General features: G+C 35.4%; 1 protein-coding gene across 1 annotated transcript in view; it reads left to right on the top strand.

Annotated features, from left to right (window-relative positions):
• LOC109058562 (dachshund homolog 1-like) overlaps positions 1-20,331 on the top strand; it is a 52,482-nt gene extending 32,151 nt beyond the window's left edge. Inside the window, exons 4-11 of the mRNA XM_042716379.1 lie at positions 2,340-2,512; positions 3,081-3,216; positions 4,250-4,384; positions 13,677-13,822; positions 13,897-14,044; positions 17,004-17,147; positions 18,727-18,795; positions 19,435-20,331. Of these exons, the coding sequence (XP_042572313.1) occupies positions 2,340-2,512; positions 3,081-3,216; positions 4,250-4,384; positions 13,677-13,822; positions 13,897-14,044; positions 17,004-17,147; positions 18,727-18,795; positions 19,435-19,472 (989 nt within the window). The 3' untranslated portion in view covers positions 19,473-20,331. The remainder of the gene's footprint in view (positions 1-2,339; positions 2,513-3,080; positions 3,217-4,249; positions 4,385-13,676; positions 13,823-13,896; positions 14,045-17,003; positions 17,148-18,726; positions 18,796-19,434) is intronic.
• The last annotated feature ends 785 nt before the right edge of the window (positions 20,332-21,116 follow it).

The following is a 21,116-nucleotide window of genomic DNA, read 5'->3' as shown; positions in this document are numbered from 1 at the left end:
TGAAAATATTGGCCTAGACTCAGACTTGAGACCTGAGTCTAGTTTTTTCCAGACTCCAGTATACAACACTCACTTTTGATGAGGGACAGGCCATAATAACTCAAGGACACTTTGTTTTAAATGTGCTGTTTTTATGTAACATTGATTTTTTTTTTTTTTAGATTATCTAACATCTGTCTTACAAAACATTAAAAAAAACATTCTTATTTTTCCTCTAATGCTTTAAAAAAGTTCAGGAAACCTGTTTGAAATTATTCCTTATTTAGCTCAAACAATATCATGTGATAATCAGCATGTACAAATCTTCACGCTTCATTCTAGCAGCAGGCTGCATTGCACATTTTTTGTTGCTGTTTCTCATTTGAATCCTTTCCAGGTGTTGTGTTGTTCTCCACATCATTTTACACAACAGTTTTGTGCCCAATTTTGTACCAAGATCCCTGTTGTGTTTGGATTTATCCCGCCGAGTACTTGGCTCCTTCCCAGCCCTGTCATTAGACTTCTTTTGTTTCCTTTCCTCAGCGTTCGCTTGTTTTGTTTCTCCTTCTTTATTAAATGCTAAATATTTATACAATTTGCAAGTTCCTGTCAAAATCATTTACACTTCCACAATAGCTCGGGCTCAAGCCCACAATGGCAACTGATGCGGGGGGATATTTAAAAATGGCGCACCTCCAATTTCTTTTAGCCCTGGGCTCTTTTGTTTTAGGTAAATAAAGATTGAAAGCTCGTCGTGAGTGATATCGGCCACCATGTGTTTGAGAAACAGGCCTCAGTGGCACTGCGGCGTTAACAGACGCTTGCGGATCGCATTGTTATTCTTTGTGCAGCAGAAGCTGAGACGTAGGCCCCTTGAGATACGGATGAAGGGTGACGGATGTTGATGCATTTGGCTGAGTTCCAGTCTCATTCAAAAGTGTCTTTTTGGATGGGGAGGGGCTTTAGTGTTTCCTTGCCACTTTGGCCCTTTCCCGAATGCGCTTAGAAGGCCAGATATTGCTCCTATCAGCATTTTCTAATGTAATATGGCAGTTTAAATTCCACTTGAAAAGCCGAATTTTGACTTTACGAGTATTAGTGACGCCTAGCGAAGAAGGCGGAGCATGTTCTTGGCATGTGCTTGTGCTTGTGCTTGGCTCAGATCCCTTTTCCATTCATACATCAATCTCCTCAACACTCAATGGCTTTCTTTGATCTTCCTTTCACTTCCTTTCTGTCGCCCGATCACCGTGACTGATCTGCGTATCATCTGTTTCATGAAAATCAGGGGCTTTTTCTCTCTCTCTCCCCGTCTCTGACTTAAAATGTCACGACGAAAGGAAGGAGAACTTTCATTTGTAAGTGGCCCTTCAAGTCTCTGTGGCAGAGAGGTGACCTCTGACCCCCAGAGCTGCCTGGTATTTGGTTGAAAAGCAGAGGGAGATGGAAGGTCTTGAAAACTATCACCTCCAAAGGGCTCATCATCTCCTGGCCTTCCTTCTCATCATCTGCCGCGGGTATCAACTCTAGTGACTCCATTAGCACGAGGCCAACACAGTTCAGGAGCTTCTCTTAAGACGACTGATGGGAAATGAAAAAGTCTTTGAGAGAGAAGCTGCCGAAATGTCCTCTCTCTCTCTCTGTCTCTCTTTCATCCTTCACTTTCAAAGTGGCGGCGGTGTACGGGCGGCCGCAGAGTGGCTGACTGTAACCTTACGCCTTGACCTGTTCAGTTGTGAGAGGATCTATTTCCTTTTTCTGCTGTTATTCCTCTCTGGAGAATATCCTCTCACATTCCTATAAAGAATAACACTGTTAGAGTGTTGCGAGGGATTGGATCAGCACACTAAAACAAGCAAAACACCAGTCACACAGCAGGCGTATGTACTGCAGTCTTGCTGTCACGTAGCTTGTTGTGCTACAAATAGAGTGTGTGGTCTAATTTATCACAGGGTTGTTATGTATGAAGACGTTTGCAGCAGACTGAGAAGCAGCTAATTGGTTTGAGGTACAGACTCCAGCAGCTCTTGTTATACTTGTAGACATGCTGTGCCATAATGGCACATCTTTAAAGAGAGCTCTAACAAAGCAGAAACTGATGAAATTTCATAACGTGAAGCTTCATAATTTGGAACTATTTACAAGATGTTTTCCCTTACAGTGTGATGAGTGTTTCTTAATATCCTCAAACTGTTGGTGCAGCATGTGTTATTTTAATGAGTTTGATTTCGGAATGCTACAGTTTTTTAGGGTTTCCTGCTGTGCAATAAAGTGTTTATGCAGAAATACATTTTAGTTTATAGTTATGGATGATTAATTAAGGTATAATTATTTGTGTGTGTGTGTGTGTTTCTGTACAGGTTTGGAACTTCCATTCATGATGATGCCACATCCCTTGATTCCAGTCAGTCTGCCTCCTGCCTCGGTCGCTATGGCAATGAACCAGATGAACCATCTCAGCACTTTTGCCAATATGGCAGCTGTTGCTCAGGTCCAGAGTGTCCCGTCCAGAATGGTGACGTCAGTTATAAAGGTACAACGACACGAAGGTTCCATATATGTTTCTACTTCATGCTTCACACTATATTTCATACATGGAAAAGTGAATAAATACAGTAACGACCGATTTTGTTAACACTACACAATAAAGTTCAATTTGTTAACTATATTTAATACATTAATTAACATTAACTTAGAATTAGCAATACATTTGTTAAAGTATGTGTTAATCTTTGTTAATGGTAGTTAATAAAAATACAACTGTTAGTCCATGTTAGCTCAGGTCCATTAAATAACTTTAATAGATACAACTTTTGATTTGTATAATGTATTAGTAAATGTTGGGCTCAATCAACATTAAGATTTTTCATTGTTAGTTCATGTTAACTAATGTAGATGTTTTAACATGTAAAATGTTACCCAGATCTGTTCATATTTGGAGTAAAGTATTCCATATGTTCATTCTTCACACAGTGTACTATTTAGAACAGTATTTAAATTTCACAGCAGAGAAAGTTCTTCTGCAATTATTTAGAATTTATTACAGTTTTATCTAAAATATATGAGAGATTATGATGACTAATGTTTGTGTTCACTATCAGGAGCGAGTTCCAGACAGCCCGTCACCTGTCCCCTCTTTGGATGATGGCCGCAGGTCAGGGAGCCACTTGTCCTCCAGACAGAGCAGCAGCGTGTCCAGCTCTCCTGCCCACACAGAGAGCTCCTCTGACCGGCCACGTACGTCTGCTTCACTAATAAAAGTCTTGTCTTTTGTTTTATTCCTCAATGTCTTATTACAAAGTCTAGGTTGCATATAACTTCAAGATTTTAGTTGTCATTGGAGTCATGTTAGCTGTAATAATATGTATATTTCTACATTTTCATTTCTGTCTGTATCCTCTCACATGGCTAAAACCAAACTTACTGTTTCAGCAGAGTTTGGTCCCTGAGCACTTAGCACTGTGCTTTCACGATAATGTGAAACTACACATATAACCTTACAAATGTGCTTTTAGAATTAAGAATAAGGTGATATCACAGAATCTACTAAAAGCAAAGCCATCAGAGCAGTTCATGTGCATTGCTTTAACCGGAACTAAAACTATGCAATTACAGATAATGCTCTCTACTTTTTTCAGTCTATTATCAGACACATTATAAATCTTACCCAAGATATCGGATGTCAGTGGTATGATATCATTTAGAAGCAGTATGTGTTTTAAATCCTATTTTTGACTAAATTTAAGTTTAAATCTTGTAATCTTTTTTAGGCTTTTTGAGATAATATTATCTACTTGTATTTTGTTTAAAGCTTGTTCAGTACAAGATATGAGTGAGCCTTTCATTATTGAATTAAAAGATCACACACTACCATTCAAAAGTTTGGGATCGTTATGATTTCTTTTATGTTTTTGAAAGTTATATGCATGCCAAGGCTCTATTTATTTGATTGTAATTAGTATTTAAAACTAATTTTAGTTTTAAATATTAATTTGAGGTGTCTCAAGATCCTTGTGGAAATCTTTTATAAAGTTATAAAAGTCTTTTCTTTCACTGTTGATTAATGTAATGCATCCTTGCAGAATAAAATATAAAAAAAACCTTTTAAATGATAATGTACATTTTCACAAAAACATATACAGTAAATTTAAAGCTGTATAGAACAAATTTTACACCTACTACAATGGAACATTGGGCTTCACGGGTCAGGCTTTTGTATCTGCGTCTTTTGTTTGTAAAATCTGTTTATATGCCCCTCCTTTCCCTTTAGATTTACATCAGAATGGTCTTTCGCTTGGCCACGCCTTGTTAGGCCTGTCTCCAAGTGCACCACCAGGACCAAAAGAGGGGGATCTGGCAACCCATGACACAGGCCATGAAACAAAGAGGGCTTCTACAGAAAAAGGTTAGATGCCAGTTATACTGCATTCTGTGTTGCAAATATAAATATATCCTAATATATAATTCTAAATATATCCTATTAAATAATCTTGTATTACTTTTATTAAATAGCATCATGAGATGTCAAAGTCTACAAACATTATCTTTTGTCGTAATAAAACATGGTTGTTTTATCATATTTAACTGATTATACAGATTGTATGTATTAGAAAATAATTACTTAGGCTCCTTTTGTCTGAGACTGGTGAACTACCCAGATTATGACGGTTTAAACAGTACAAAAGTGCTTATTACATTACAGTTCACCAAGGTCAAAACATTTAGCAGTGACTGCACTTTTACTGTTCTTCTGTGTTATAAAAACACGTTTAGAATTACATAACAAAAAAAAAAAAAAAAAAACGTCATGGAAAACGCAAGCATTTTTCCCAAACAGATTTAAAATTGTGTCTAATATTTTTCCTTTAGCTTAGCAGATCATTTATCAGTAGTGGTTTAGATTGACTGCAGGAAATGATTGCTGATTCCGCTGATGTGTCACCTAATACTCAGTATATTTCATTTCTATTCATACATCATGCGTATTCTGAGAAATCAATGAGTACTCTCACTCACAGTTCTTTGAAAATTATCCATAGAAGTAGAAATGGCATGGTAGTGGGGCTAAATTAGTTAGCGATTTGCAGAGCGTGAAGTAATGAGCAAGACCCCCCCCCCCTCCTTCCAACCAACTCCTTTACCCTGGCCCTCCTGGAGGTGTAATTTTCCTAATAACCTCCCAGAACCCTTGTTTGGTTTTTGCGTTTGAAGGCGTTCATTAGACTAATGAGGACTTTGCAAGGACGAGTAGTCAGCACAATTTCCTCTTTGTGCCGTGGAGAGCAGACAGTGCAAGGGGGGCTTTCGTGTGACTGAGCACAGCCTTTCGGGATTTGGTGAAATCGTGGAGCTCACACAGGTGCTTAAACCATGCATCAGATTTTTCAAATTTCAAAGGATTTTTACCACTGATGCCACTACATCAAATGTGACCAGGGAGGTTTATATTCACTACTGTTCAAAGTGTGGGGTCAAATCATAACGTTACAAAAGATTTCTATTTCAAATAAATACTGTTCTTTTAAACTTTCTGTTCATCAAAGAATCCTTGAAAGTACCAAAACAGCATATTAGAAAGTTTTCTGAAGGATCATGTGACATTGAAGACTAGAATAAGGCTGCTGAAAATTCCGCTTTGCATTCCATTCATTCATATTCACATAGATAACAGTTGTTTTAAAGTGTAATAATATCTCACAATATTACTGTTTTTACTGTATTTTTGATCAAATAAAATGCAGGCTTGGTAAGCAAAAGAGAGTTCTTTTAAAAAACATGAAAAAATCTTCCGACCCCCAAAGTTTTGAACCGTATTGTACAGTATTTTTGGCGAAAGATACTCATTAGTGTTGATCTCATCAACAAAATTACTGAAGATAATGTTAAATTTTATATATATATATATATATATATATATATATATATATATATATATATATATATTTGTTAAGGATAAATGCAAATCATGATGCTATAACTGAATTACTGTAATTAAAATATACTGATAATGATTTAAAACATAAATAAATAATATAAAATAATATAAAAAATATAAATAACAGTAATATGCATTTACAATATTTTTTGAAGAATAAAAAGGATATTATTAGTCAAATGTCAAGACTATGACTAAAGCAAAAAATCAGATAAATACTACCCATTTGAATTCATGTCAGTGGCAGTCGATTGAACGATACAGGAATTTTGTTTAGTCGGAATTCACAGCTACTTCACAAAGTCTGTCAATGCAGAAAGATGCATTTTTAGAACCAAATAGTTTAGTTTTGGCATCAACCAGCAGGGCTAATGGGGCTATGCTAACCAGCAAAACTCTTTACCACATTAACACATTCGGCTCAGTCTGAAAGCATGATGATGGTTTGCTCTTGTTATTAGGGGAACGGACTACATAGAAAAGGCGTCATGATGTCAGATTCAAGTTTGGAAATCATGGAGTCCATCAAGCCAAATGCTTCTTGAACATGATATTCTTTATTTTTGTTCAAAAATACCTTTCACAAAAGGCTGCATAAAAACCATGTCCTGTCCTTTAACTGGTTTTTAATTCTAAAAGTTAGCCCCTTGGCACAATTCCAGGCCTGCTGAGCTCTTGTGAAGTTTCGTCTCAAATTTTATGCATGCTGATTTGATGAAACTTCAAAAATCAATGGCTCTCCCTTTGTAGAACATCATTCTACACTCTCAGTCACTGCCAGGACACCTTTACCAGTCACTAGACTGAAGGATAACTTCCACCTTCATGTTCCTGAAATTAATCTTTAGGGGCAGCGCTGAAAGTGTGAAGATCAGAAGTTGTATCTCTTCTTTATTGCTTGTCAAAAACGGAAAAGTTCAAAGACGAGTCCTTTATCCGCCTTGGAGCTTTTCAACCTTCATTCATTCTCTGCTTGCTCTGTTATGCTGACTGTGGAGGGCTTTAGTGTTGGACGCAGAAGTTCATTAGCCCAGGGAATCCAAAACAAGAGGGGAAAAAAGTGACCTTGGTTGAGGAGATACACTTATGATCTAACAGGCTGCCAGTATTTTTTGCTGGAAAGCAAGTGCACACACCCTAATAATTCAATGGAGGATCAATCAGATTTGAAGGCACACAGAGAGATGGAGAAGAGAAAAGAGAGTAGTGCTAACTCAGCACTGATTGTCCCTCCGGGGCACCGTAGTTCAGTGGCACGGCGCAAGCTTCCTCCCGCTGAGTGCTCCGGCGGCCAACACTAATCACATTCCAGCAGACACCATGCTTTTAGGAACCCTAGAGGAGAGGGAGGGAGGTGAGAAAGAGGGAGATCGACAGTGAAGGGAGTCGACGGTGAGCGAGAGCCAGCCAAAGTGGGAGACCGATTGTTTTCCTCTCTGAAATACCTTGAATGTGACAGAGGCATCTCTCTTCTGCCAAGATGTGAAGATCAGATAGTGTGAGATTAAGATGCTTTGGTCAGCTAAGTGAATCCGCAGAGATAAGGGAGGGGTGAGTAAATCTAATCAGACCTTATCAGGCACAAGGGAAGGTGAGATTTTGAGCACCTACTTGTTTAAATGGATCCTGAGGTGTGTATATATATATATATATATACACACACACTTTAAATACAGTATGGGCAAAGAGCTGGGCTAATGCATTTTTTAAAGTGAAGGACATTCAAGATCAAAAATACAAGAGATGTTTGGGGTTAAATGATGAGGATGTATAGAAGGAAATGGGATGTACAGAAAGAAATAGATACAAACAGAACAATCGACTGACTGAAAGACTGAGAAAGATTTATAAACTTCACTAAGGCTGCTCAGTTTACCTGTGACATCATCTACAGACTGACTGTGTATGATCTCACCACCCCAAAAATGAAAATTTTATCATCTTAATTTAGTTAAATCATGGCCACAATTGAACTAAAATGTGAACATATTATTGTGGTTCTCAAGCTTTTTACATCGGTGAACCCCCTGGGGCATTTAACATTCTTCTGCATACCCCTCTCTTCCACTTAGACCGCAGTCACACCTTTTCTATTAAAGGACAATATTTGCCCCTTAAAAAAAAAAGTAATACTTGTAGATTTAAAAATAAAACCGCCAACAGGTGGCAGCAAGTCGCAGTCTTAATGAGCCAGGCGTCACGTCATTCATTCATTCAGTCATTCATTCAGTAACGAAGCAAATGCTGTAGTTACTAACCACTGATATCTCCAAATTGTTCGAAGCTGCAGATTGATGATAGGATTTCATTGGAACTATTATTTTGTTGCAAAATATAACAAACATGACAATATTCTGTTTAAAATGTAGGCTACATTTACAATGTAAAATGTTCACTTAATATTACCTTTTTTGTTGAACTGTTGGATATCGTTTTGGATATTCGTTTGGATATTCAGGGAAATTTGCATTCTTGCTCGTATCTTAAACATGAAAACAATAACACACGCAGAGTGTGTCTGTATCAAAGAGTGTTTAAATCGATGTCAGTCCACTCTTCATGATAGTAGGTGAAAATCTACTTTAAAGATGCATTGAACAGCAGCGTGATTTGCTAAAACAGTATATTCAGCTGGTATCCTAACACATGCACGCTGCTTGTGTCCAGTCAGTTTTGACCTAAAAGATGAGGTAAGCTGATTGGATATCATATATTTGACTGTTTATGGCACTCCCATTTTCCTGTTTTTACATTAGAAGTGGCATTTTGCTTGTCAGAAATACATGTTTCGGTTTTAATGTTACTTTAAGTTGGGGTAGAATTAAACGGGACATATGATGGGATTTCAAATTTTCCTTTCTCTTTGGAGTGTTACAAGCTCTTGGTGAATAAAGAAGATCTGTGAAGTTGCAAAGACTAAAGTCTCAAATCCAAAGAGATATTCTTTATAAAAGTTAAGACTCGTCCACGCCCTCCTAAAACGGCTCGTTCTAACACGCCCCCACATATCTACGTCAGTATGTGGGAAGATTTGCATAACGCCGCACAGATGTTCACACAAAGAAAGAAGGTGTATCTTTTATTCTCATTGTAGTATTGTTGTTGCCGCCGCCGCCATGTCGTATACACTCTGTGTGTTTCAATGTGAAAGCAAAACTACTTTGTTTGGCCTTCCAAAAGAGGACGATATCCGCTTCATCATGCCTGGGGCTTATCCGTGCTGGTCGTTAAGGAAGTACATCAACTTTGCACTGTGGATCGCCGAATCGGCTTTCAACGCGGACGAAGCGGCGTCCAGCACGGGGTCGTCACATGTGGTTGCTGCAAGCCCAAGGTACGCTCCTTCGTAGAATCGGCCTCAAGCCGCCCGCCTCTGTTCACTCAACTGGCCACGGCTCACTCTAGACCGTGGCTCACTCTAGGGCTCCGGCCTCTGCTCACTCAAGGCCGCGGTGTGTGACGTTGTTTTGTTGAGAAAGCGAAACTACTTTGTTTTTGGCCTTCAAAAGAAAACACGACTAGAAATCATGTTTATCACTTTTATAATGGGTTTTATGTTTTTGTCTCGTCTCTCCGGCCGGACAAGGGATCACAATATGTTAAGAGGCATAACATTTCCATCACACACTTGAGGCATTCGGCCGATCACAATGCACTGGATAGCTGGCCAATCACACCACACCTCGCTTTTCAGAGAGATGAGCCTTGTGAAAATCGACGCGTTTCAGAAGGAGGGGCATAGAGGAGAAACAATAATGTACAGTATGTGGAAAATAATGTTTTTTTTTAACCTTAAACCGCATTTTATTACACCAAATACACAAAATAATGTAAGTTTTAGCAGCATCATATGACCCCTTTAAATGAATGCCAAAACTCATAATTTTGTTCGTGTACCCCAGGTGTACGCGTACCCCAGTTTGAGAAACACTATGTTTTGCTGCAGTTTTCAGATGAAATATGTACATTGTCAAAACTCTTGCAAGAATCCAAACTGATCACTACAGCTAGTTAATTTTTTACAGACCTAACTTATGTAACTGACATAAAATCCATAGTGTGTCATCAGAAGATATGATATGACACTGGCATGAGGTTTGCTAAAACAGAGTTTACTGCCAATAAATGTTGTCACTGTATCATATGAGTCTATACACCCTCTCAGGGTGACTCTGAGTAAGCAGTAATTTGCCAGTCTCTGCCATGGCCTCTGTTTACAGTCCCACATGGCATACTGTAATGTAAAATTCTGTATTTGATGCCATCTGTCTTCCTCCTTTGGATGCGTCTCTGATCTATCTGACAGATGCATATTTATTGAAAGTTTCATCTCTCTTGTATGCTATCTTACTCTATGCTTTGTTCTCTCTCTCTTTATTTCTGTTTACTTTGCTTATACTGCAACAATAATTCATTATACTTTCTGTAAATGAAATGTTTACACAGATGAAACTTATTTGGTGTTGTGAAAAGGATACTTTGTTATTTTGTGTTTTGCATTAATGCAATTGAAAGCATGCTGAAAAAATGCATTTTTGATGAAAACCAATTAATTAAACGACAAATAAAATCCTTTAAAAATCTTTTTTTTTTAAATAATATGATTCTGAAATGCTGTTTCGGAGGAAAAAATAATGCAATTGCTATTTACTGTAACATAATCAGGCCCACACAGTCAGTTTACTTTATAATGCCATAAATGGTGCAGTGAAATAATTAAAGGGACAATCCCTCTGGAGAAACCTGCAGTTAAGTGCTTTGCTGAAGGGAACAATGGTGAGAAAACATGCCTTGCTTCCTGTCAAATCATCAACCTGAGTTTTAACACTATTTACACATTAACAAATGTATTAAACAGAAACTTTTTTCCCTGCAGTGGAAAATGTCCAGTTGTCTGTATGTAGTCAATCTCCGGATGTAGTTTAACAACCCTAATGATTTTGAACTTTTTCTTTGTTATAGCAATTCAATAATTTTGAACTTGCATGCCCTACCCTACAGTATATAATTGTAATGCCAACGCCATATGGCAGTACAGTATTATGCTAATAGATCAGCTGTGTTAGAACAGAAAGTCACCTTTCTCTGGCTTCCCTGCTGACATTTTTTATTAGCATACACAGGGCTGGTTATTACCACTACAGAACTATGGATACCTGCGTAAACCCCATGCTTTAATACAGTCTTACAAAACGAACAGAGCCCATCTGGTCTCACTGTGCAAATGTATTAAAACAGCTTTGATAGGTGCAATAGTGGAGCCCTAGGCTAAAGAAGTAGTCTAATATTTTTCATTTCTTTTGCTGGAGAAACCTTACATAGGTGTAGGTATAAAACAAACTAAATCTTGGCCAGCTTGCATATTTACAGTGGTAAGTATTGCTGCACTGAAAAAAAAAATACTACAAAAGTGTTGTGCTGTCGCTGTTGGTCTGCATCTTTGGTGTGAACTGGCCTTAGGATAAAGAATTTCAGTCCATTATCTGTGAAATTAAACAGAATTCTGCTGTCAACTTGTCATAGCATCTATTTATATTAGGTGTAAAACATGTTAATAGTGTAAACAGTTTTAAATACTGTCCACATCAGGTATAAATAGCAACAAATAGCATCTTGTTTAGATAAAGTGCAAATACTCTACAATTTTTAAAGAAATTAATCGTTTTTATTCATCAAGGATCAGCTGATCAAAAGTGACAGTAAATACTTTTATTTTGTTCAAAAAATTCAAATCAATGCTTTTTGAAAAAAAAAAAAAAATTAAATCAAAGACTCATGAAAAATATTAAGCAATTAAATATTAATCAGCATATTAGGATGATTTCTGAAGGATCGTGTCCTATATCGAAATTAGAAATAGTTGTTTTAAATTGTAATAAAGTTTAACAATATTACTGTTTTTACTGTATTTTTAATCAAATTAATGCAACCTTCATGTGCATAAGAGACTTCTCACTGAGAATCCCACTGACCTCAAACTTTTAACTGATAATATATAAATAGCATATGCTATTTTTACTGAAGTAAAAAAAAAAATTTTTAGCATTGATAGGCAGAGTTAGTAAAAACAGCCATGCTTGTCTGTTTGTGTTCTTAAATACACTGCCGGAAATAATACAGAGAAAGGGCATATAATTGATTTAGTACTGAATATCAGACTGTAATTTTCCACCAAATTAAGATAAAAATCAAAAATTTAAATATGAAATTATGTGCGATTCATAAAGATTAGACCAAGGCTAATTAAAGATTAAGATCATATTGGTAAAATGGCAGAGATGAGAGATGAGAGGATGAGTAAGATGAAATTGCCAGATCGAGACAGACTCTAGTGTTGCTGTTAGTTCTGGATAGTGGGACCCATACATTAGCAAACTCTTTGAAGTGAGTGACAATGACAAGATCAAGGCTTCAGCCTGATCAAAAACACCGTTTCTTGGTGCTCTGTATCTCAGCCTCTTCCTGTGCTTGAAGTGCTTTGGTCAGTGCTCTCAGGGTTTTCTTGATTTTAAGAATTCTGATGACATGGGATTGTTGTGTTGGAGAAGTTATTGTCACAAAGGGATCCACAAGAAAGTTTGTTTGTGAATCCTCTATATCTCAGCTTTATATACCTCTTTTATAATATTGACCAATATTACAAAAGACACAGTGCTGCTCTTGAGTCACCAGTAATATGTTACAGTCATAGAATATCCTAATACAGCTGTGACTAAAAGCTGAGAACTGATTTAGAGCCATTAGATAGTGGGAGGATCTGCTGTGGCTTGAGTTAAACCAGATTTATTTCCTCTGAAAACACAAAAAATTAACCAGAACCAGTATGTAATGGCTCATTGAAAGTAAATTGATTTAATTGAAGACATTGCTGATTCTCCACAGCTGAATGGACTGAAATTAAAAAAATAAAAGTAGCATTGATGTGTAATGACCTTGAATCATTATGATGCTAGTGTTCTGCTCTCAAAACTCATGGATAAAAGACTGAGGATGTGGAGTATCAGTGTGATTTCAGAGAAGAACTAAAAACATACTTGAAATATGAAATATGGAGAACTTGCAAACGGGTCACGGTATCCAAAATATCCACACATTTATGAATATTTGTGCAAAAAATAATTGTTTTCATGCAAAGCTGCATTTAAAAATACAGAAAAAAAGGTGAAACACTGAAATATTATTCCAATTTAAAAATAATATATTGAAATATATTTTAAAATGTAGTTAATTCCTGTGATGCAAAGCTGAGTTCTAACAAGTTGATTTGCTGCTCAAGAAACATTTATTATTATTATTATTATTATTAATGTTGAAAACTGTTGTGGTGCTTCATATTTTTGTGGAAACTGTTTTTCAAGATTCTTCGATAAATAGAAAGTTCAAAAGAACAGCATTTATATAGAATAGAAATATATGTAATGATCAAATAATTGCGTCCTCGTTGAATGAAAGTATTAAAAAGTATTAAAATGGAAAGTATTAAAAAAAATCTGGTCACACTTTATTTTAAGGTCCAGTTCTCGCTATTAACAAAACATTAACTATGACTGTTTTCTCAATAAGCTCCTAAATTTGCTGCTTATTAACAGTAAGGTAGTGGTTAAGTTTAGGAATTGGTCCCTATACTAAAATGTTGCCAAAAATCTTACTAACCCCAAGAGAAGTTAGTGAGAAGTTATGCAATTATTTAAATATTTTTTAATTGTATTTTAAATTATTTTAAGGTTATTAATGTGCTGTTTTTTTTTTTTTATTATGACAGAAGAAAATGTCTTGTGCACACCGACATCTCGAGACAGCTATGAGCGAGTGTCTCATTCTGGACCAACATTACCCCCAGGATTCCCTGCTCCACTGCTCTTTCCTGAGGGCCTGTCCTCCATAGAAACCCTTCTCACCAATATACAGGTATATCAAATATTTCAAAATATATAGCGTAAAGATTCACACTGCAAATCTGAAGCCCATTTCCTCTTTCCCAGGGTCTGTTAAAGGTGGCTATCGATAATGCACGGGCACAAGAGAAGCAGGTCCAGCTGGAGCGCACAGAGCTGAAGATGGAGCTGTACAGGGAGAGAGAGCTGCGAGAGACGCTGGAGAGACAGCTCTGCGTCGAGCAGAAAAACAGAGGTGATTATTAGCTAATCTGAGACCAGTCTGCACACAATGCTTTGTTTAAGAAGTGGGTATCTCTGCAGACCCCTGGTCAGCTCAGATCTGAGTGTCCCAGTGAGCACATGTGGCTTTTTCTTTTCAAGAAATTAAGACTTTAATTCAGCAAAGATGCATTAATTTGATCAAAAGTGACAGTTAAGTATTTCTCAAATAAATGCTGTTCTTTTAGACTTTCTGTTTATAAAAAATGCTGAATTAATTTGAATTAACCTGAATTAATTTTTCTTGGTTTGTGTGATTATTTTGAATTTAGTTCAATTAACTTTCAAAATCATTCAAAAAAATCTAGAACCTCAATTAATTTATCATCAAAAAAATCACTTAAATAACACTTAAATACATATTTGATTTGCTGCTTATTAATAGTTAGTTAAGATAGTTGTTAAGTTTAGGTACTGTATGGGATCTACAGTAAAATATGATCATGCAGAAAAAGGCATTAATATGTGCTTTATAAGTACTAATAAACAACCACTATGCTAGTAATATGCTTGCTAATAAGCAACAACAGTAGTTGAATTAAGAATTAAAATAAAGTGTTACAAAAAAACACCAAGATGTATATTCTGTGTATACATTGTTACATATCCCATTTCGTAAGTCAGTTGGACATTTGACTATTTTTGATGTTTAAATGAATAGTTCAAATATGTTTTTTTTTTGTGTTTTTTTTTGTGTTTTTAAAGAGTATGTGTGTAATGTGGGTATATATATATTTTTCTGAGCTTTTACTTTTGAGTGAACTGTTCCTTTAACATTTAGAATGTAGGTAAATCAGTGACATATTGCTGTTTTTAATTTATTTAATAAAAATTAATTAGTATTAAATGAAGGATACAATTCATACATACATAATGTATTTTATAAATAATTTATTATTATTAAATTAAGTATTAAATTAATAATTATTTTTATATATGTTTTGATAAAATTTGTCTTGCTAATGATTAAGATTCAGTGAGCATTCTCATGTATTCAGGGTGTAAGGCAAATGCAAATTACTTTTTAACACCACATACCCACAAAAATACAGTATAAACTTTTCTTTAAAATGGTATAAATGCTTTCCAATCCATATGAAACTTGAAACAAACTTAGCATTTCTTGCATTTCTTTTGAATGCATTTCTAAAAATCTAATACCTTTTCTTTATCATGGACATTGTCAGTGTTTGTTAAATGTTTGTGCAAAACAGAACACAAAGTGCTATCAGCAAGTTTTCATGTTCACTATGCATGACTGATGATTGACAGATATCTGCAAGATAAGCTGTTGCAAATGTAGTGATTCCACTCAAAATAAGGATTTAACAGGAAAAAGAGGTCTGTGCTTTCACATTTGAAACTGTATCTGCATTGAAAGAAGAGCTCATCTTCAGTTACATATAATGTTGTCGGCCCACATCACAAAAACAAGTACAACAGGTTCTCACATCTAACTGTCCGTCACTTGAGCTTTCACATCACGTTTACCAACAAATAAATTTACACTCAATTTAATCTCTTAATCTTCTGTTCTCCAGAATGTACATACAGTCGTAGTCTACATGAATCAGAAACCTCCGAGACAGCCGTCATAAAACGGCGGAATCATTAAAGAAGGTGACAGGGCAACATGCACCATTAATGAATGTTTTTTAATTAGAGAGCCCCTCATCTCATATTCTCCTGTCGCTCGCATTGTGCTCCAGATAGTCACGTTACTGCAAATTCAGCACTTTCCTTCAGCCACACACACACACATACACAGACACTGAGAATTACCCTTTGTAATTACAAGTACATATTATGATATTAGTGTGAATGATTTATTATCAGCGTAAACAGAATTGCCGTGTTAATATTCGCTGCATCACATTTGATGAGGATAATGAATCTCCTGCATAATTCATCAAATCAATTGGCTCCTCCATTAGTGAGAGATGTCTTTATATTCCAGCCAACTGATTCGAATCGGTTTCTATGTTTAATACCCAGTGGTCAGAGAAAAGATTATGAAGAAAAAGGTGGTTGGTCCTAGATCACTCACAGAGGAAAGGCTCACATCTATCAGACAGAAAGCGTTTTTTTTTTTCTTCTGCTGACTGTGCCGTCTGAATTAAGCTCTTACTGCAAACTGTAAAATGAACATGTTCCACTGGGCTCCAGCCTAGTTTCACATTAGATGTGCATTGTATCAGACACATGAACATGTTCCACTGGGCTCCAAGGCATGTGGAACAGCTTTTCATAGTTTGCTATAATTACAGTTTGCTGCGATGTGGGATTTGATGTAATAATATTTCAATTATACAGTAGCATAAAGTTTTCAAAGTCATTTTTCAAAGCTTAATGTGATAGCTATATAAGATATAGCAGATATAATACTATGAAACACACTACTGTTTAAACGTTTGGGGTCAAGATATTTTTTAATGTTAATGACTATTTTTATTAGTGTATTTTAGTTGTAATTTTAATGAAAGACCTTTATAACATTTTAAAACATTTCTATTTCAAATAAAACCTGTGCTTTTGAACTTTAATTCATCAAAAACATATCACAGTTTCCACAAAAAATATGAAGCAGCACAACCATTTTCAACAATGATAATAATAAGAAATGTTTCTTGAGCAGCCAATCAACATATTAGACTGATTTCTGAAGGATCATGTGACACTTAAGACTGGAATGATGGCAGCTTTGCATCACAGGAATAAAGTACATTTCACAGCATATTACAAAACTGTAATTATATTTTACATTTTTACTGTATTTCTGGTCAAATAAATGCAGCATGTGCATAAGAGACACATATGAGTCTTCTATAAAAACATTTTTAAAATCTTACCATTTCAAAATTTTTGAACAGTAGTGTACATTCCTATTAGTTAATATTCTTATTATTTATTTTTTCCATATGTGCTTTTCTCAGCACTCATCCAGAAGCGGCTGAAGAAAGAGAAGAAGACCAAGAGGAAACTGCAGGAGGCTCTGGAGGTCGAGTCCAAGAGAAGAGACCAGGCCGAGCAGAACCTGCAGCGGACGGCCTGCAGTGAGAGATCACCCACTCAAAATGGTTAGAAAGCACATCACATGACCACCACCCTTAACTGTAAGTGTGTGTCTAGGAAAATAAAGGGTTATAATTGGATATGTAACCAGGTTAATGCTTGTCCAATGACAACTGGTACTGAATCAGCAGATTTTGTTTGATTAAACTGATATATAAAATCTACTCAAAACTTTTACCTAATTGTTAAAAAAAAGTGAGAAATATTGTGGCTGAAAACTACTTGTAACTCTTTTTTCTTTGTTTCTACCAGACCACAAAGATCAGTCAAATATTATCCATGTTTGTTTAATTTTTCCATTTTGTTTGCTTTTTTTTTTTTAATAAAATAATAAAAGGGGTAGTTCGCCCAAAAATGAAAATTAGTCTGTGTTTTACTCAACCTTGAGGCATCTTAGGTGTATATGACTTTCTTCTTTCAAACGAATCCATTAAATTAAAAAAATATATATATATTAAATTTATAAAATTAATTATAAAAATTATCCTTGCTCTTCTAAGCTCTTTCATTGCAGTCAGCGGGTGCTTTTTTTTTCAACAGTCCACAAGACGTCAAATAAAGTGCGCACATCCATAATAAAACGTGCCTCAGATGGCTCCGGGGGGTGAATAAATGCCTCCTGTAGCGAATTGTTGCATTTTTGTAAGAAAAATATCAATATTTGACAAATATCCATATTTAAATATCCATATAGTCATACATGCAAGCCGTTCCTGCAGATGACGTAGTACGTCAGCGTTCCGTGATTAGTGACAAACGCGGCGAGAGAACAAATGCCTGTCATGAATTAGAAGCACAAAATGAGGATTTGTAAGGAAAAATGTTGGAGGATTTTGATATAAGCGAAGAGGAGACTGGTTTTCCTTTTCTAAAGTAAGAAAACTGTGCTTTCTTTGCTTCTGTAAACAAACTTGCGAGAATAGCATGTCTCAGGGGCATGCAAGTGACACATACGTCCTGCGTCATCTGCTGAAGTGTTTATTACATTTGAAATATGGATATTTTTCTTACAAAAACACGTCAGTTAGCTACAGGAGGCCTTTATTCACCCCACCGGAGCCGTGTGGGACATGTTTTATTACGGATGTGCGCACTTTATTTGACTTCTTGTGGACTGTTGAAAAAAAAGCTCCGACTGGATTCGTCTGAAAGAAGAAAGTCATATACACCTAGGATGCCTCGAGGGTGAGTAAAACACAGGCTAATTTTCATTTTTGGGTGAACTAACCCTTTGAACTTATGTAGGTTGGTATAAGGCTTGTATTAAAATTATTTCAGTTAAATCTGATGAACAGAATAAATTTTTCTATACATTTTCTATTAGTGTGACTCAAACCAGTAGTGGAGTAGTTCAGGGATAAGTTGCAGATTTCAAAACAACTTAAATTTGTTGCAGATAAACATGAAAAAATGATAAATTAGATAAATGTGATGTATAGTTACCATTTTGACAGTTAAACAGAAACCATTATTATACACTTTAAAATGTGTTTTATTGGAATTTGAAGGGTAACAAGACACTTAAATAAAGTTAAAGCAACAAATAATTCATAACCGTACTGATAACTATTTTCATGTTAACAGACCCTCCTCAACAGGAAATGGAGACAAACCATAACAGCAGCAAAACTGACACTGACAGAACAATACAAGGTACTGATGTCTGAATGGATATTTAATCTTTTCATATTCCCTCGTATTGTTTCTTCATGGATCTATATTTAAATATGTTTTCCCCTGTAATCTTCAAAGTCTTGAAAGAAATTACCACTGCAGATGGATACCATAATGGATATTATCTATCCTATATATGGCGTCCATTATGGTATCCATTATGTTCTGTTGTTTGACAATGTATATGATAATGTAAACAGAGCCCTGATGATGTATTGCAAGCCTTTGTTAGAATATTAAACATTTAAAACATTGAGAGTGGAATGAAATGAAATGACACTGATGCAAAAAGAAAAAAAAGGAAAGAAAGGATAAAGACAAAAAAGGGGAGCAGTAATTAATGGGTCCCTTAATTGTCCTCATGAAATATTTGCATGGGCATAATTTACATAATCTACATGTAGTAATTAATCTTTCAAAGGGCTTGCTTTCTCTTTTCGTCTTGGTTGAGAGGAAAGCAAGGGAAGGGTTCTTTGACATTTATTCAAATACCGCATCTTCTCCTTTAACAATCCTTTCATCTCTACACACGTTAGAACATTATGGATTTGTCCGTTCATTATACGCTGCTTGTGACATCAGTCAAGCTTCATTCATACCATTTATTTTTCTCCACAGATGGAAGACTCTTTCTAAAGTCCACAATGATGTACTGAAGAATGAAGACGAAGAGTAAATGCATTCATACTGTATAGAAGAGACTGTAGTCAATTGCCTGGTAAATAACGTCTGCAATTCTGCTGGAGGACTGATGGAAGACAATGAGGCAATTTTATAGGCTTGATGTCAGTGTGTTGCAGCACAAGGACTTGACAAGATTATTATGGCCATAGAAAGTCAGCATTCAGTAGAATGAAGCGTGAGTCACCTGTCCTCATGAGATGGCCGAGAAGAAAATGCTATCACAACGCACACCTGGATGAATAACCAGCTTTCCAGGGGACTTTTCGCAACACTGAGAAATTAAAAGCATTTTATAAAGCATTTAAATCTGCCTGACTACACTGACAGATGAAATATTCAAATCAGACTTTGCCATTTTATGCCCTTTTATTGCCCATTTTACGTCAATTACAAAACATCATTTCATGAAAGGAGGTGTCTGAAGAGAGATTTGAATTTATTTAGTTATTTATCAAATATAGACACTGCATTTAAATACGTATTGTGTATCTGTCGGTTATTTCGGAAAAAGAAGGTATAGCTGTCCAGATTTTTTTTTTTTTTTTTTTTCATTGTTGTATATGGGATCATAGCAGATTTGTCTCAAAATTCATCAAATATGTACATAAAAGTGTAGACATGCTACTGTGCATTGTACGCTGTAGATCTAGGAAATCAATGCAAACATTTTTAATAAGATTTCTTGTATCTAAGTTATTATTTGTTCAGTTGCCGTTTATTATCCTGCTCGACATGGAGAGCATGCTGGCATGTCGTTACTTCTGTCCTGTCTATCTGGAATACAATAAAGTTTTTCCCACATGCTTAACAAGGGAGATGTTTCAAAACTGACTGATACTTGTTTTGTCTGACTTATTTGTGAAGTCATCAAACACAAATACTCTACCACTCTTGTTTGTTTAAAAAATAGTTGTTTTTTTTACTTCCAAGACACAGAGACATATTTCTTTGTTTTGTAATTTTACTGTATTTTATTATTAATTTATATTAGTTTATTTTACTTGCAACATGCACAGAAAGACACTCTTGTTCCTTTTTTTATTTTTTTTTATTTTTTTATTTTTTACTTCCAAGACATTAAGACATATTACTTTGTTTTGTAATTTTACTGTATTTTATTATTGTTCTATATTATTTAATTTGACTTGGAAGACAGAAAGACACTCTTGTTCTCTTGTTTTTGTTTACCGCTGATTATTTATTTTTTACTTCTAAGACATAAAGACATATTACTTTGTTTTGTAATTTTACTGTATTTTATTTTTATTTTATTTTATTATTTCTTTTTTTTTCTTTTATTCCAGAAAGACACTCTTGTGCTTGTTTAACAGTGGTAAAAATTTGCAGTGCTACTTTATTTAATTTTAATGTAATTTATTTTATTTTACCTGACATTTATTTTTACTTTCAAAACAGAATGATACTCTTGTTCTTGTGCTTTTGTTTATCACTTGTAAACGTTTGCAGTGCTTTATAATTTAATTAAATTTTTTTATTTTATTTTATGTAACTTCCCAGACAGAAAGCCATACGGACAGACACTTTCTCTTTTCTCAAGAGCGCATGTACAAAATGTGTTGATGCAGCATTTAGCCAATCACTCAAGATGTACTGTT

Source organism: Cyprinus carpio, chromosome B1 (genome assembly GCF_018340385.1).
Source record: "Cyprinus carpio isolate SPL01 chromosome B1, ASM1834038v1, whole genome shotgun sequence".
NCBI lineage: Eukaryota > Metazoa > Chordata > Actinopteri > Cypriniformes > Cyprinidae > Cyprinus > Cyprinus carpio.
The sequence above is the reverse complement of the archived record's forward strand: the minus strand, read 5'-3'. Positions and strand labels throughout refer to the sequence as shown.